This window comes from Budorcas taxicolor, chromosome 1 (assembly GCF_023091745.1).
Source record: "Budorcas taxicolor isolate Tak-1 chromosome 1, Takin1.1, whole genome shotgun sequence".
In the NCBI taxonomy this organism is placed as follows: Eukaryota; Metazoa; Chordata; class Mammalia; order Artiodactyla; family Bovidae; genus Budorcas; species Budorcas taxicolor.
The window spans coordinates 196,779,055-196,797,266 of NC_068910.1; the positions used below are offsets into that span (position 1 = coordinate 196,779,055).

The 18,212-nt window shown below is 38.3% G+C and overlaps 1 protein-coding gene across 1 annotated transcript in view; it reads left to right on the top strand.

Annotated features, from left to right (window-relative positions):
• The window catches only part of STAG1 (stromal antigen 1), a 465,665-nt gene that overhangs the window by 329,116 nt on the left and 118,337 nt on the right, over positions 1 to 18,212 (top strand). Inside the window, exon 10 of the mRNA XM_052642913.1 lies at positions 825 to 948. Within this exon, the coding sequence (XP_052498873.1) occupies positions 825 to 948 (124 nt within the window). The remainder of the gene's footprint in view (positions 1 to 824; positions 949 to 18,212) is intronic.

An 18,212-nucleotide genomic window follows, 5' to 3' on the forward strand; every position in this document is an offset into this window, starting at 1 on the left:
TTGAATTCTACATTATTCTGTATTCAGATATTGATACTCTAGTTCCTTAGAAGTTTTAACATGTTTAATGATCTCATCCATAATTGTGAGGTTTTCAGAAAGCTGAAAATGCCATTTCCGAGTCTAAATACAGCACTTGAGTCAGAATAAGATGATTTTCAGAAGCATTTTTTTTTCTGTTTGTTATTGGTAGCTTTTATAGAAAGTGAAAAGTGAAGTCGCTCAGTCGTGTCCGACTGTTCACGACCCCATGGACCCTACCAGGCTCCTCTGTCCATGGAATTTTCCAGGCAAGAGTACTGGAGTGGGTTGCCATTTCCTTCCCTAAGGGATCTTCCCAACACAGGGATTGAACCCTGGTCTCCCGCACTGCAGGGAGACGCTTTACCTTCTGAGCCACCAGGGAAGCCACGAAGTCATGTTAAAAATGGAAGATATTCAAATTGGAGACATTCGAGAGTGCATGTATATATAACAGTATTTGGATTGTGCTAAGTTGCTTCAGTCGTGTCCAACTCTTTGTGACCCTATGGATTATAGCCCACCAGCCTTCTCTGCCCATGGAATTCTCCAGGCAAGAATACTGAAGTGGTTGCCATTTCCTTCTCCAGTGGATCTTCCCAACCCAGGAATCAAACCCCATCTCTTATGTCTCCTTCATTGGCATGAGGGTTCTTTAACACTAGCACCACCTGGAAAGCCCAGTATTTGGATAATACTGTTTTTGTTGCTTGCTGAAAATGAGTACGAAGTCCATTCTACCTTTGAATGTTAGTCAGAGGTTTTTCTTTCTTTGTTTTTTCTTTTGTTTTTTCCTCCTCTAGTGATGCTATTGCTGAAATTAGAGCCATTTGTATTGAAGAAATTGGAGTATGGATGAAAATGTATAGTGATGCCTTTTTGAATGACAGTTACCTAAAATATGTTGGCTGGACTCTTCATGACAGGGTAAGTTACTCTGTTCTCAGCTTTGATAGAAGATATGCTTTGTGCAAATGTTAATGGTAAAAAGCTTGAAATTAAGATGGCATTTGTTGGCTTTTTTCCAAAAAGTGTAATAATAATGAAATTTGAGATGATATAGCTGAATACTGTTTACTTGTGGCCATGATGAAACTTGAAACATTAGTACATGTCTCAAAACTCTTGTCTTAGTTGTAATGCTGTCTTAAACCACCATTGACAGCCTGATACATCTAAATTTAAGAAGATATAGTATCTTAAGAAGCTAATTACAATTATGATTACAGTCTTTTTTTTAGTTAATAATCGAAAGAGATTCCTTGTTTCTCTTAATATATAGAAACTAAATAAGCTTTCTTATTTTGATTCTCAAGAGTCATATCCATAGTAGAACTTTTATCAGAGGTGAATAGATTTGTTGGATTTTAGAATATTTGATCTTAAACTATTTCTGTACTTCCCATCTCTTAGAAAAGGCTCTGATATAAAAGGAATCCCACAGTATTGAATACTGGATATGTAATCATTAAAATAACAAAGGATAGGAATGAGAAAGCACTGGAATTTTTATATTGAATAACCTAGATTCCTATAACTTGAACTGCCAGATTTTCACAGAGAAAAACTGAATCTCACAGCAGTCTGTTTTAAAAGTTGCTATATTCCTTTATTTGAATTGTTATGAGTATCATAGGTATTAGAAAACATTTTAAATTTCTGTTTATTTATTTTTGGCTGTGCTTCACCTTCATTGCTATGCCAGCTATTCTCTAGTTGTGGCAAGCTTGAGCTACATTCTGGTTGTGGTATGTAGGCTTTTCAATGTTGTGGCTTCTCTTTCTGCAGAGCACAGGCTCTAGGGAACGTGGGCTTCAGTAGTTGCACTTTCTGATCTCTAGAGCACAGGCTCAGGAGTTGTGGCACATGGGCTTAGTTGTTCCATGGCATGTGGGATCTTCCTAGATCAGGGATTTGAACCCTTATCTCCTACATTGGCAGGTGAATTCCTTACCACTGGGCCACAAGGGAAGCCCAGTATTTTATCTTTTTAAGTGCAATTTTATTTTTAGACTTTTAGGATAATTTTGGTAATATTCCTTGACTTTCTTTTTTATGCTATTTTAAAAATTTGTTAATTGGAGGATAATGGCTTTACAATATTGTGTTGGTTTCTGCATACAACAATGTGAATCAGAAATAATTTTATACATTTCCTGTCCCTCTTGAGCCTCCTTCTCTGCTCACATCCAACCCCTCTAGGTCATCACAGAGAGCCACGCTGGGCTCCCTGTGTTATATAGCAGCTTTCCACTAGTTATCCATTTTTACATGATAGTGTAGGCTCTGACATCAAGAAGCTTCCATAAGCCTCTTATCCTCATTCACCAGAGGGCAGACAGAATGAAATCCACAATAACAGGAAACTAGCCACCTAATCCCATGGACCACAGCCTTGTCTAACTCAATGAAACTATGAGCCATGCTATGTAGGGTCACCCAAGATGGATGAGTCATGGTGGAGAGTTATGACAAAACATGGTTGACTGAAGAAGGGAATGGCAAACCACTGCAGTATTCTTGCCTTCAGAACCCCATGAACAGTATGAAAAGGCAAAAAGATAGGACCCTGAAAGATGAACTTCCCAGGTTGGTATATGCCCAATATGCTACTGGAGAAGAGTGGAGAAATAACTCCAGAAAGAATGAAGAGACAGAGTCAAAGTGAAAACAGAGCCCAGTTCTGGATATGACTAGTGATGGAAGTGAAGTCCAATGCTCTAAAGAACAATGTTGCATGGGAACCTGGAATGTTAGGTCCATGAATCAATGTAAATTGGAGGTGGCCAAACATGCAGAAGTGGCAAAAGTGAACATTGACATTTTAGAAATCAGTGAACCAAAATGGACTGGAATGGACGAATTTAATTCAGATGACCATTATCTCTACTACTTTAGGCAAGAATCCCTTAGAAGAAATGGAGTAGCCCTCATAGTCAACAAAAGAGTCCAGATTGCAGTACTTGGGTACAATCTCAAAAACGACAGACTGATTTGCGTTGGTTTCCATGGCAGACCATTCAGTATCACAGTATTCCAAGTCTGTGCCTGAACCAGTAATGCTGAAGAAGCTGAAGGTGAATGGTTTCTATGAAGACCTACAAGACCTTCTAAAACTAATACCAAAAGAAGATTCCTTTTCATCATAGGGGACTGGAATGCAAAAGTAGAAAGGCACAAGATACCTGAAGTTTGGCCTTGAAGTACAAAATGAAGCGGGCAAAGACTTACAGAATTTTGCCAAGAGAACACACTGGTCATAGCAAACACCCTCTTCCAACAACACAAGAGATGATTCTACAGATAGACATCACCAGATGGTCAACATCGAACTCAGATTGATTACATTTTTTGCAGCTGAAGATGGAGAAGGTCTATACAGTCAGCAAAAACAAGACCAGGAGCTGACTGTGGCTCAGATCATGAGCTCCTTATTGCAAAATTAATTTGAAGAAAGTAGGGACAACCAGTAGACCATTCAGGTATGACCTAAATCAAATCCTTTATGATTATACGATGGAAAAGACAAAGATTCAAGAGATTAGACCTGATAGACAGAGTGCCAGAAGAACTATGGATAGAGGTTCATGACATTGTACAAGAGGCAGTGATCAAGACCATCCCCAAGAGAAAGAAATGCAAAAGGGCAGAAAGGTTGTCTGAGGAGGTCTTACAAATAGCTGAGAAAAGAAGAAAAGTGAAACACAAGGGAGAAAAGGAAAATTATACACATTTAAATGCAGCGTTCCAAAGAATATCATGGAGAGATAAGAAACTCTTCCTCAGTGATCAATGCAAAGAAATAGAGGAAAACAGTAGAATGGGAAAGACTAGAGGTGTCTTGAAGAAAATTAGAAATACCAAGGGAACATTTCATGCAAAAATGGGCTCAATAAAGGACAGAAACAGTATGGACCTAACAGAAGTAGACTCTATTAGGAAGAGGTGGCAAAAAGATCTTCATGGCCCAGATAACTACAATGGTGTGATCACTCAACTAAGAGCCAAACATCCTGGAATGTGAAGTCAAGTGGGCCATAGGAAGTATCACTAAGAAGTAAAGCTAGAGGAGGTGATGGAATTCCAGTTGAGCTATTTCAAATCCTAAAAGATGATGCTGTGAAAGTGCTGCACTCAATATGCCAGCAAATCTGGAAGACTGAGTAGTGGCCACAGAACTGGAAAAGGTCAGTTTTCTTTCCAGTCCCAAACAAAGGCAGTGCCAAAGAATGCTCAAAGTACTACACAACTGCGCTTGTCTCACATGCTAGCAAAATAATGCTCAAAATTCTCCAAGCGAGGCTTTAACAGTACCTGAACCAAGAACTTCCAGATATTTAAGCTGGATTTAGACAAGGCAGAGGAACCAGAGATCAAATTGCCAACATCCACTAGATCATTGAAAAAGCAAGAGTTCCAGAAAAACATCTGGAACATCTGCCTTATTGACTACACCAAAGCCTTTGACTGTATGGATCACAACAAACTGTGGAAAATTCTTAAAGAGATGGGACTACCAGGCCACCTTACCTGCCTCATGAAATCTGTATGCAGGTCAAGAAGCAACAGTTAGAACCGGGCATGGAACGACAGACTGGTTCCAAATTGGGAAAGGAGTATATCAAGGCTGTCTAATGTCACCCTGCTTATTTAACTTACACGCAGAGTACATCATGTAAAATGCCGGGCTGGATGAAGCACAAACTGGAATCAAGATTGCCGGGAAAAATATCAATAACCTCAGATATGCAGATGACACCACCCTTATGGCTGAAAGCAAGAAGGAACTGAAGAGCCCCTTGATGAAAGTGAAAGAGGAGAGTGAAAAAGCTGGTTTAAAACTCAACATTCAAAAAACTAAGATCATGGCATCCAATCCCATCACTTCATGGCAAGTAGACATGGAAACAATGGAAACAGTAAGAGACTTTATTCTTGTGCTCCAAAATCACTGGAAATATTGACTGCAGCCAGGAAATTAAAAGATACTTGCTCTTTGGAAGAAAAGCTATGACCAACCTAGACAGCATATTAAGCAGAGGCATTACTTTGCCAACAAAGGTCCATCTAGTCAAAGCTATGGTCTTTCCAGTAGTCATGTATGGATATGAGAGTTGAACCATAAAGAAAGTTGAGTGCCAAAGAATATATGCTTTTGAACTGTGGTGTTGGAGAAGACTCTTGAGAGGCCCTTCGACTGCAAGATCAAACCTGTCCATCCTAAGGAAATCGGTCCTGAATATTCATTGGAAAGACTGAAGCTGAAGTTGAAGCTCCAGTACTTGGGCCACTTGATGCAAAGAACTGACTCATTGGAGAAGACCCTGATGCTGGGCAAGATTGAAGGTAGGAGAAGGGAATGACAGAGGGTGACATGGTTGGATGGCATCACCAACTCAATGGATATGAGTTTGAGCAAGCTTCAGGACTTGGTGATGGACAGGGAGGCCTGAGGTGCTGCTGTCCATGGAGTGTCAAAGGGTCGGACACGACTGAGCAACTGAACTGAATATATATATGTCAATGCTACTTTCTTTCTCCCTTCATCCTACCCTCTCTTTTCTCCATTGTGTCCACAATTAAGACTTATTTTCTGTATGTTACCATTGTTAACGTGTAGGTCATTTTTAGTTTTTTATTTTTAAAGAGCTCAGGGCAATTTATTTTTTTTAATAGGTTGGCAAGTTTTAAAATTTTTTAAATTGAAAAATAGTTTATATTATCCAAACTCTGTAGTACAGCAAAGTGACTCAGTTATACAGATACATACATTCCTTTCTTTATATTCCTTTCCAATATGATTTATCACTGGATATTCGGTATAGTTTCCTGTGCTATATATTAGGACCTTGTTTTTTATCCATTCTGAATGTAATAGTTTTCATCTACCAACCTCAGCCTCCTAGTCCATCTCTCTCCCGCTCCCCCTTCCCCATGGCAACCACAAGTCTGTTCTATATGTCAGTGAGTCTGTTTCTGTTTCATAGGTAGGTTCATTTGTAGCATATTTTAGATTGCACATAAGAGTTCTCATGGTATTTGTCTTGCTCTTTCTGACTTAACTTCACTTAGTATGATGCATCCATGTTGCTGCAAGTGGCATTATTTCATTTTTTTTTTATGGCTGAGTACTATTTCATTGTTTATATTTACCACATCTTAATCCATTCATCTGTCAATGGATATTTACATCGTTTCTGTGGTTTGGCTATTGTGAACAGTGCTGCTATGAATATAAGGGTACACATATCTTTTTGACTCACAGTTTTGTCCAGGTATATTCCCAGCAGTGGGACTACTGGATCATATAATAATTCTGTTTTTATAGTTTTCTGAGAAACCTTTATTCTGTTTTCCATAGTGACTGTACAAACTTTCCTTCCCACCAACGGTATAGAAAAGTTCCCTTTTTGCCACATCCTCTCTAGCATTTATTACTTACAGACTTTTTAATGATGACCATTCTGACCGTGTGAGGTGGTACCTCATTGTAGTTTTCATTTGCATTTCTCTAATAATTTAGTTACACTGAGCATCTTTTCATGTACTTAGTGGCCTTTTGTATGTCTTGTTTGGAGAAAGGTCTATTAAGGTTGTCTACCCACATTTTGATTGGGTTATTTGTTTTTTTGTTGTTAAATTGTATTGAATTGTTTGTATATTTTGGAGATTAAGCCCTTGTCTGTCACATCATTTGCAGATGCTTTCTCCCATTCCATAGGTTTTTTTCAGTGTTTTTTTTTTTTTTTACTGGTTTCCTTTGCTGTACAGAAGTATATAAATTTTATTATGTCTCATTGGTTTATTTTTTATTTCTATTGTCTTGGGACACCGATCTAAGAAAACACTGGTACTATTTATGTCAGACTGTTTTGCTCATGCTATTTTCTAGGAGTTTTATGGTGTCTTATGTTTAGTCTTCAAGCTATTTCAAGTTTATTTTTGTGCATTGTGTGAGGATGTGTTCTAACTTCATTGACTTATTGATACCTGCAGGTCTCTAGCTTTCCTAGCACAACTAGCTACAGAGACTTTCTTTTTCCCATTGTATATTCTGGTCCCATTTGTCAAAGATTAATTGATCATGGTTGTGTAGGTTTATTTCTGGGCCTTCTATTCCTTTGATTCATATGCCTGTTTTTGTACCAATACTGCACTGTTTGGATTACTGTAGCTTTGTAGTCTTGTCTGATGTCTGGGAGAGTTATGCCTTCTGCTTGCTTTTTTCTTTTTTTTTCTTTCCAGAATGCTCTGGCAATTCTGGGTCTTTTATCATTCAATATAAATTTGCTATAGTTCTGTGGAAAATGTCATGAGTATTTTGATAGGGATGGCATTAAGTCAGGATTAGTTTAGCTAGTATTGCCTCTTTAACAGTGTTAATTATTCAAATTTAGAAAGCATGGGTTATTTTTCCATTTTATGAATTTTTTATTCCATTTATTAATATTTTGTAGTTCTTAGCATATAAGTCTTTCACCTCCTTGGTCAGGTTTATACCTAGGTATTTTATTTTTGATGTAATTTTTTTAAATAGTATTTTTTTTTTTTACATTCCCCTTCTGATATTTCATTGTTGTGTAAAGGAATGCAACTGATTTCTGAATGTTAATCTTGTATTCTACTTTGCTGAATTCACTTTTTATATCTATTAGTTTTCGTGTGGAGTCCTTGGAATTTTCTGTGTATAGTATCATGTCGTCTACATATAGTAAAACTTTTACCTTCCAGTTTGGATACCTTTTATTTCTTTTCCTTGTTTGATTGATTTGGGTAGAACTTCCGAAACTGTATTAAATAGAAGTGGTGACAGTGGGTGTCCTTGTCTTATTCCAGCCTTTACTGCGAAGGCTCTCCATTTTACCTCATTGAGTATTATAGTGGCTCTGCTATAAATGGCTTTTAGTATGTTGAGCTTTGTTCCCTCTTTTCTGACTTTGGTAAGAATTTTTATCATGAATCGATGTTGAATTTTGTCAAATGCTTTTTCTACATCTCTTGAGATAATCATGTGTTTTTTTACTTTTCTTTTGTTAATGTGATGTTATTACATTCATTTACTTGCGTATTTTGAACTATCCTTGTAAATCTGGGATATAATCTCACATAGTCATGGTATATTGTCTTTTCTATGTGTTGTTGAGAATTTTTGCATCTACATTCATCAAAGATACTGACATGTCATTTTCTTTTTTGGTAATGTCTTAGTCTGATTTTGGTATCAGGGTGATGGGGCTTCATAGATTGTCTCTGAGAGTGTTCCCTCCTCTTGAGTCTTTTCTAAGAGTTTAACAAGAATCAGTATACATTCTTGTATGTATGTTTGTAGAAGTTGTCCGTGAAACCACCCAGTCCTGGACTGAATTTTTTTTTAGGACGTTTTTTAATTACAGTTGTATTTTACTTTTAGTGATCAGTCTTTTCAAATTATTTATTTCTTCTTGATTCACGTTTGGTTGTCTATATGTTTCTACAAAGTTGTCCATTTCTTCAAAGTTGTCAATTTGTTGCTGTATAATTGCAGTATTCTCTTACCTTCCCCCCCCCCCCACCAGCCCTGTCAATTGAAATTACTCCTTTTTCACTTCTTATTTTGTTTATTTGGGTGCCATCTCTTTTCTTCTTGGTGAGTCTGGCCAGAGGTTTGTCAATTTTGTTTACCCTTTCAAAGAACCAGCTCTTGGATTTGTTGGTTTTTTTTTTTTTTAATCTTTATTTTCTTTCCACCCTGATCTTTATTAGTTCACTCCTTTGACTTTAATTTTTTGTTATTGTTTTTGTTCTCCTTTTTCTACTTCTTTTATAGGTGATAGTTTAGGGTGTTGAAATTTTTTGGTTTTTGATCAAGGCCTGTTATCACTCTGAACATTCCTCTGAGAACTGCTTTTGCTGCATCCAGATTTTTTATGATTGTGTTTTCATTGTCATTTGTCTCAAGGTATTTTTTAAATTCTTTTATTATGATTTCCTCATTGACCCATTTTTCAGCAGCATGTTATTTAGTCTCCAGGTCATCATTTTTTTCTCATTTCTCTCCTGTGGTTGATTTCTAGTTTCATGCCGTTGTGGTCAGAGAAGATACTTAAAACAGTTTCTGTACTATTTGTTAAGGTTAGTTTTGTGCCCCAGGATGTGGTCAGTCCTAGAGAATGTTCCATGTGCACTTGAAAAGAATGTTTACTTGGGGTTTTGTTTTTTTGTTTGTTTTCTTTTTTGGATGTAGTATCCTGAAAATACCAGTTAAGCGAAGCTGTTCTGCTGTATCATTAAGGACTTACGTTGCCTTATTGGTTCTCTGTATGGAAGATCTGTCTATTGGTGTGAGTAGGATGTTACAGTCTCCTGCTGTTAGTGTATTCATATTGATTTCTCCCTTTATGTTCTGTTAGTATTGGGGTGCTTGTATATTAGGTGCATATATATTGAAGTGGGTAAAAATCCTCTTATTTTATTGATCCTTTTATCATTATTAATGCCCTTTATCTTTCAGCCTTTGCTTTAAAGTCTATGGATTTCTTTTATATTTTTAATTTGTCATTGCCCTGTTTTTTCAAGTCTGTTAACTTCTTCCTAATCCACTTGATTTAGACTGATACTCATATGGGCTCAAATACATTCTTAAAAGAAAAAAAATTTGCATTTTCTTACTCTCCTTCCTTACATTTTATGCTTTTGATGTCCCTTTTTATATCTTCATATTTATCCCTTTGCTGTTCCTTGTGTTTATCATTACTTTCGCAAGTAGGGGGTTTTTTTTTCCCCTTTTCATCTGTATTATGGCTAATTTAAGTGCTTTACTTTCCAGTTGTGATTTCCTACTTCCTATTTCTTCTTTTCTATTTAGCAATGACCTTTCAATATTTATTTTAGGATAGGTTTAGTATTGCTATGTTGTTTTAATTTCTGCTTCTCTGAAAAATTATTTATTTCTCATCCTACTCTAAATTATAATCTTGCTGGCTAGAATATTCTAGGTTGCAGATTTTTCTCTTTTAAGATTTTCAATATATTTCATCACTCCCTTCTGGCCTGCAGTATTTCTGTAGAGAAATCAGCTGACTGCCTTATGGGAATTGCTTGTTAAAAAAAAACAAACAAACAAACTTTTCTCTTTCTACCTTTAGAATCCTCTCCTTTTAACTTGTGCCTTTTTTTATTATAATATGTGTTTGTGTAGATCTGATTGTGTTCATCTTGTTTGGGACCTTCTGTGCTTTCTGTATCTGGATATCTGTTTCCTTCTTTAAGTTTGGGAAATTTTCTGCCATAATTTCATCAAATACATTTTTAATCCTCTGTCCTCCTTTTTCCTCTTCTGGAATTCCTATTATGCATAGATTAGCCCACTTTATATTATCCTGTAGGTCTCTTTATGTTGGGTTTTTCTGGGTTTTGCGGGGGGGGGGGGGGGGTTTGGCATTCTGTCTGCTACCTTGATTCGGTAGTTTTTAATCAGTCTTATTTTCCAGGTCACTTATTCTTTCTTTTGCATTCGTTCTGCTATTCATTACCTTGAGCTCAGGTTTTGTCTTGGGAAAGGAATTTTCTAATTTTTCTTGGCACCTCCGTATAGCTTCTACTTCCTTTTTATAATAACCTGCATTTTCATCAATAGTGTTTATTAATTTCTGCAGTATTTTCAATACCTCCTTTTTGAAGTCCGTATCTGTTAGACTGAAGAGGTCTGTTACATTGTTTATTCCTTCAGGGGCATTTTCTTGGTCTTTTAAATGAAAGTGATTCCTCTGCTTTTTCATTTTCTTCTATTTCTCTTACTCTGAGTTTAGGGGGAACAGTTATCTACTGTGGTCTTAGAAGGCTGTTTATCAGCAAGAGTGAAGAGAAGCAAAAGCAAAGGAGATAAGGAATGATATACCCATCTGAATGCAAAGTTCCAAAGAATAGCAAGGAGAGATAAGAATGCCTTCTTAAGTGAACAATGCAAAGAAATAGAGGAAAACAATAAAATAGAAAAGGCTAGCAGTCTCTTCAAGAAAATTAGAGATAGCAAGGAAACATTTCATGCAGAGATGAACACAATAAAGGACAGAAACAGTATGGACCTAACAGGAGCAGAAATATTAAGAAGAGGTAGCAGGAATCCACAGAAGAACTGTGCAAAATAGGTCTTAATGACCCAGATAACCACAATGGTGTGATCACTCACCTAGAGCCAGATAGCCTGGAGTGCGAAGTGAAGGGGGCCTTAGGAAGAAGCATCACCACAAACAATATGCCAGCAAATTTGGAAAACTCAGCAGTGGCCACAGGACTGGAAAAGCTCAGTTTTCATTCCAATCCCAAAGAAAGGCAATGTCAAAGAATGTTCAGACTGCTGCACAGTTGCACTCATTTCACATGCTAACAGGTAATGCTTAAAATCCTTCAAGCTAGGCCTCAGCAGTATGTGAACAAAGAACTTCCATATGTACAAGCTGTATTTAGATAAGGCAGAGGAACCAGAAATCAACTTGCCAGCACCCGTTGCATCATAGAAAAAGCAAGGCAATTCCAGAAAAACATCTGCTTCTGCTTCATTGACTCTGCTAAAGCCTTTAGCTGTGTGGATCACAATAAACTGTGGAAAATTCTTCAAGAGATGGGAATACCAGACGAACTTACCTGCCTCCTGAGAAATCTGTATGGAGGTTGAGAAGCAACAGTTCAAACCTGACATGGAACAAGTCTGGTTCCAAACTGGGAAAGGAGTATGTCAAGGCAGACCGGTTCCAAGTTGGGAAAAGAGCACATCAAGGCTGTGTACTGTCACCCTGCTTATTTAACATATATACAGAGTACATCATGAAAAATACCTGGCTGGATGAAGCTCAAGCTGAAATCAAGATTGCTAGCATAAATATCAATAACCTCAGTTATGCAGATGACACCCACCCTCATGGCAGAAAGTGAAGAGGAAGTAAAGAGCCTCTTGATGAAAGTGAAAGAGGAGAATGATAAAGCTGGCCTAAAAATCAACATTCAGTAAACTAAAATCATGGCATCTGGTCCCATCACTTCATGGCAAATAAATGGGAATAAAATGGAAACAGTGACAAACTTTATTTTCTTGGGCTCCAAAATCACTGCAGATGGTGACTGCAGCTATGAGATTAAAAGACACTTGCTCCTTGGAAGAAAAGCTTTGACAAACCTAAACAATGTATTAAAAAGCAGAGATATCACTTTGCCAACAAAGGTCTGTCGAGTCAAAGCTATGGTTTTTCCAGTATTCATGTACAGATGTGAGAGTTGTACCATAAAGAAGGCTGAGCATTGAAGAATTGATGCCTTTGAACTCTGTTGTTGGAGAAGACTCTTGAGAGTCCCTTGGACAGCCAGGAGATCAAACTAGTCCATCCTAAAGGAAATCAACCATGAATATTCATTGGAAAGACTAATGCTGAAGCTGAAGCTCCAGTACTTTGGCCACCTGATGTGAAGAGCTGACTCATTGAGAAGACTCAGATACGAGGAGAGATTAAGGGCAGGAGGAGAAGGAGGTGACAGAGGATTAGATGGTTGGATGACAACATTGACTCAATGGACATGAGTTTGACCAACTCCTTGAGATAGTGAAGGACAGGAAAGCCTGGCATGCTGCAATCCATGGGGTCTCAAAGAGTCAAACACCAATTAGTGACTGAACAACAATGTCCCTGTGTAGCTTGTGTGGGTTCAGTTTTTGTTTTTGACTTGTGGGTTGCTTTTGGTTTAGATGCTTGCTCTCTCTTTCCTTAGCCTATGCTGGCTGTTGTCCCTTTGATAGCAGGTGTGCTGATGCTCGCTCCCAGGGAGGCACGTTAGTGATTACCTCCAAATCGTGGGTCCCTAGCAGGGGCAGCAGCAAGTCACCACTCTTGAGGAAAGTTGGCCACTGAGCATGGGACCCTAAGTGGCAACAGTGTGTCATGCACCCCTGGGAGGTGGGAGCAGTGATTGGTGCCAGGTCACAGAGTCCTCTTCAGCAGCAATGGGCCATCCTCACTTCGGGGATGTTGGTCCTGGATCACAGGACCCTCAGCAGTGACAGGCCATGCTGACTTCTGGGAAGGTGGGGCCAGTGACACCCACTCACAGAATTCTTGGCAAGGTGACTGCAACAGCAGCAGTCTGCGCCTGCACCTGGGAGTCCAAGATGACAGCCACAGCTCACAGCCTCCCCTGGAGTTCATGTAGGCAGAGCCCTGCTGCCTGCAAGTGCATGGAGAAAGCAGCATTGGCCCGCCTCGCTCCTCACACACCTCCTAACAATGGTCCCATGGCTCTCTGGCAGGCCCAGGCTTCTTCCTAGACTCCTTTGGTGGTAGTGCACTGCACTTTAGCCCCTCAGGCTGTCTTCATGCAGCCACCTCCAGTCCAGTCCCCAGGGTCGCTGAAGCCTGAGTCTTCGTACCCTGCCCCCACCATCTCCAGATAGCTCAGGCTGGAGAGTGTGCTGGGTGGTCAGGACCTGACTCAGCTTTGCCCTCTGCACACCTATTGCTGGGCTCTCTGAGGCTCCAAAGCTCCACCTGTGTCCCTGCTAGTGAGAGGACTTGCTCGTGTGATGAAAGCATTCCTCTTTCACAGCTCCCTCCCAGAGGCATAGGTCTTGTCTGTATTCCTTTCTCTTTTTTTCATTTTTCTTTTGCCCTACCTACTCTTCATGTCGTTTTGGAAGTCTGAAGTCTTCTGCCAGTGTTCAGTAGATGTCCCATGAGAGTTGTTCCACACATAAATGTATTTTTGATGTATCTGTGGGAAGATGAGCTCCACATCCTACTCCTCTGCCATCTTGATCTATCCCCCAGACATGTTTTTTTAATAGTAGTGTGCTAAGTATTATAAAAGATATTTACAAAATGACAAAATCACATAAATTATAATGAAAGTTCCCAATGGAATTTACTAATGCCATTTTTGCTATAAGAGATATTTCAGAGCATCACAGATGGGTTGGTCAGTTTCACAATTATTGATTTTTATTTGATAATTAGAAGGTTAGATGGAAATAGATGGTTCTTATTTCCTACCTCATGTGAGGGGAAATCCACTTAGTATGTACATAGCGAATTTTTTCCTGAATATTTATTTTCCCTAGCAATTCAGATTCTTTTCTCTTCACTAATAAATCCCATGCTCAATTTCGTTTTCATTCTCCAGTCTTCATGGGGTTTTGGGGACCTTCACGTCTAAGCCTCATCTCAGGTGCATCCAGTTAAATTTTACTACACATGAGACATTACAGGATTTCACCCTGTGCCATTATGTGGGCATATCCACACTATTAAACCCGAAAAGACCAACTTCTTAGTAGGAATAAGTTTAAAGTCTTTCATTTTTATTCCCCACTACTACCATACCAGTTTTCTTCCTTTCCTTATCTCCCTAGTAGAGTATTGTACTGAATTTCAGTAACAATAACATTTACTAGTTTTAGCGGAACTTATGTATGTCTACGAAATCTGGGGGAAATACCAATTTGATGTTACTTATCAAAAAATAACCACCCTTTTCAAATAAATCGCTAAACTGTGTTTATAGAAATCTTCTGTCAAGATAAAGAAAGAGGTAGATTTCTCTTTTATATTGTTGATAAAATGATTTAAAGAGTTTTCCATAGAAGGATTTAAAAAACTTCTTGTGTGATCTCCAGTTGCTTTACTTAGAAAAGGGAATAAGTATTAAATATTTATTTCTAAACTTTCTTTTTTGTCATTCCCTTTTCATCACCTTTTTTTTTTTTTCCTCTGAGGACCAAAGTAATTTCCTTTCTCTCCATTTAATCATATGGTTGAAACTGCTCATTGTATAGGATATGGCTTCTGTGTTCAGACCCAACCTGTGCCTTTTCTAACGAGCTGATAAAATTTCTTCTCTCTTTTTTTTAAGATTTGCATTTTAATTATCAATTGCATTTTTCCATTTTTATTGCAGTATAATTGCCTTTATCATTTTGGTTTAAGGTGTACAGAATAAATTGATATTCTATTTTTATTTTAGAATATTATAATATATACTATTATATATTATATTACTATATAACTATTATATATTACTATTTTATAGTTTACTATAAACTATAGTAAAAATAAGACAAACAGCATTTTTATTATGCTGCTGGTTTGTGTAAGTTTTAAAGTATAAGTTTTGGCCAATAGAAAGACAAACGATTTCTAGTTTAGCTAAAGGAGTTGTTAGAAATTCAGTTTGTCTTTCTCTCCACCAAAACTTATTTCCAAATCCCTACCCATTCGTTTTACTTCTAACATTGAGAATGACACAGAAGAGATCTAATTTAAATAGACCTTTAGTAATCTTGTGCTGTGGGCTAAGTATCTTACTCTCTTTTTGTATTTATGCTCATGACTCTAGCTTGCCTTTCTCTGTCCTTTACAGTTAGGAAATATGACTGTAGTGTTTTTACTTTTAGCTTATGTGTACAGTTCTCCTACTTTCTTGCATCATACTTGTTTTGCTTGAACCAAAACACAAAGTTTCTAGCTTCAATTAACCAGTCTAAGGATTGCACAAACTTCACATGCATGATAACATCACCCACCTGATTGGAATGGTTAGCAGCATGCCAGCACTACTAGAACGATCCTAGCTAACACCCTGGTACTACTTGGTTTCATCTCCTATCTTTGTGGTATCCCATAGAAGAAAAGTGCCCATGGGAAGCATCACATCAAGACTAGAGTCAAGGAGCCCTGTCTGGAATACATTGGTATACAGAACCTCAGACCATCCCAAAGTTGTACACTCCAAGGAGAAAAAATCAAAATAATGATTGACATGTTGAGATTGTTATTTTGCAGGCATGGTGTAATTCTGTGACTGCCTAGTTCATTTCTACCACTATCAAACTGAGTATTTCCCAACATGTCTTACAGAGCCTTGTTCCCTTGAACTGGAGTGTTTAGTCTCCATAGTCCATAGGAGTATGCCCATTGTTGTCTTGCTTGGGCAGTGAAAGATTTTCCTTGGACAGAGTCAGATCGCATGGGGTATCCAAAAATATGATGTATGTTTTATTCAAGGTTAGCTATGATAGTTTTAGCGTCCACATGCCAGACTGGAATAGTAATACCATAGCCTGACCAAGCCTTATGACAGTGAGGCATCATCCTTGCCTATGGCTGGTGGTCAGGGGTTTGACGTGAATAATCTGCCAGACCCAGGCAAGTCCAGGTCCTCAGTTAATGTATCCCAGTTTTTCTCTCTGGATGATTTAAGTATGTCATTGAGAATCACAAGATTGTATTACATCCTTAGACTTCTAGGTCACCTTTTGAGCTCTGGCCCATTTTTGCGTCTGAAGTGGACTCCTTTTCCCATAGATGGACCCAAGCATCTGTTGCAACCTACTGGGCACAAATTTGATTGGCACATGAATTCCTTGTATGTATTTTAAAAGGTCCTTTGCAAACTCAGGCATGTAGTTCTTTGCCAAAAAAAGAAAAAAAACGCTACTGTTAAAAAAAAAAATCAGTGAATCAATGAAGAAATTAAAGAGGAAATCAGAAAATACCTCAAGACAAATGGAAATAAAAACACAACTTGCCAAAATCCATGGGATATAGAAAAGCAGCTCTCACAGGGAAGTTTGTAGCAATACAGGTCTACAAGAAATTTCTCAAACAACGTAACCTACCAATTGAAAGAGTTAGAACAAAGCCCAAAGTCAGCAGGATAAAGAAATAATAAAGATCAGAGAGGATATTTATGAAATAGAGTCCCCCATCCACCCACCCACCCCCCCCCAAAAAAAAGATGCAATAGGAAAGATCAGTGAAGCTGAGCTGATTTCTTTCCAGACATAAGCAAAATGGAAAAGTCTTCAGCCAGGCTTGTTAAAAAGAGAGAGAACCCAAATAAGCAAAATAAGAAATGAAAGAGGAGAAACTATAACCAGTATCACAGACATATGAAAAACTCAAAAGAGAGTACTATGAGAAGTTATATGCAAACAGATTGGAAACCTAGGGGAAAAAATGGGTAAATTTCTAGAAACTTACAATCTTTCACGACTGATTCTGGAAGAAGTAATCTAAGCTGAACAGTCACTAATAGTAAAATTGAATTAGTAGTCAAAAAACTCCCAGCAAATTTAAGTCCAAGATCCAATGGCTACACAGAGACATTCTACCAAACACATAAAGAAAAGGTACTACCTATCCTTCTCAAACTATTTCCAAGAATTGAAAACCACTTTCAAATTCATTCCATGAAGCCACTATTACCCAATACCAAAACCAGACAATGATACTTCAAAAAGTGAAAGTTGCTCAGTCATGTCTGACTCTCTGCGAGCCCATGGACCATACAGTCCATGGCATTCTCCAGGCCAGAATACTGGAGTGGGTAGCCTTTCCCTTCTCCAGGGGATCTTCCTAACCCAGGAATTGAACCCAGGTCTCCCGCATTGTGGGCAGATTCTTTACCAGCTGAGCCACAAGGGAAGCCTAAGAATACTGGAGTGGGTAGCCTATCCCTTCTCCAGGGGGTCTTCCCAACCCAGGAATTGAACTGGGGTCTCCTGCATTGCAGGCAGATTCTTTACCAACTGAGCTATCAAAAAAAGAAAACTAGAGACTAATATCTGTGATAAATAAAAGTGCAGAAATTCTCAACAAAATATGAATGGAGCTAATTCAGCAATACAGGAAAAAGATCATATACCGTGATCAACTGGAATTTATTATACAGATATAAGGATAATTTAATATCTGCAAATGAATCAGTGATATACCACATTGACAAAATGGCGAGTATAACCACATCATTTCAGTAGACACAGAAAAAGCATTTGACAGAATTCAACAGCTCTCATCAAAGTTGATATCAAGAAAGCATATGTCAAATAATAAGGCCTATTTATGACAAACTTAAGAGGCCCTAGTGGTACAGAACTTGCCTACCAGTGCAGGAGATGTAAGAGACACAGGTTTAATCCCTGGATTGGACGATTCCCTGGAGTAGGGCATGGCAACCCACTCCAGTATTCTTGCCTGGAGAATCCCATGGACAAAGGAGCCTGGCATGCTACAGTCCATACGGTCACAAAAAGTCAGACACAACTGAAGTGACTTAGCACACACACACACACACACACACACACACATGACAGACCCACAGCTGACATCATCCTCAGTGGTGGAAAGCAGCTAAAATCAGGAACAAGCCTAGAATGCCCCACTCTTGCCAGT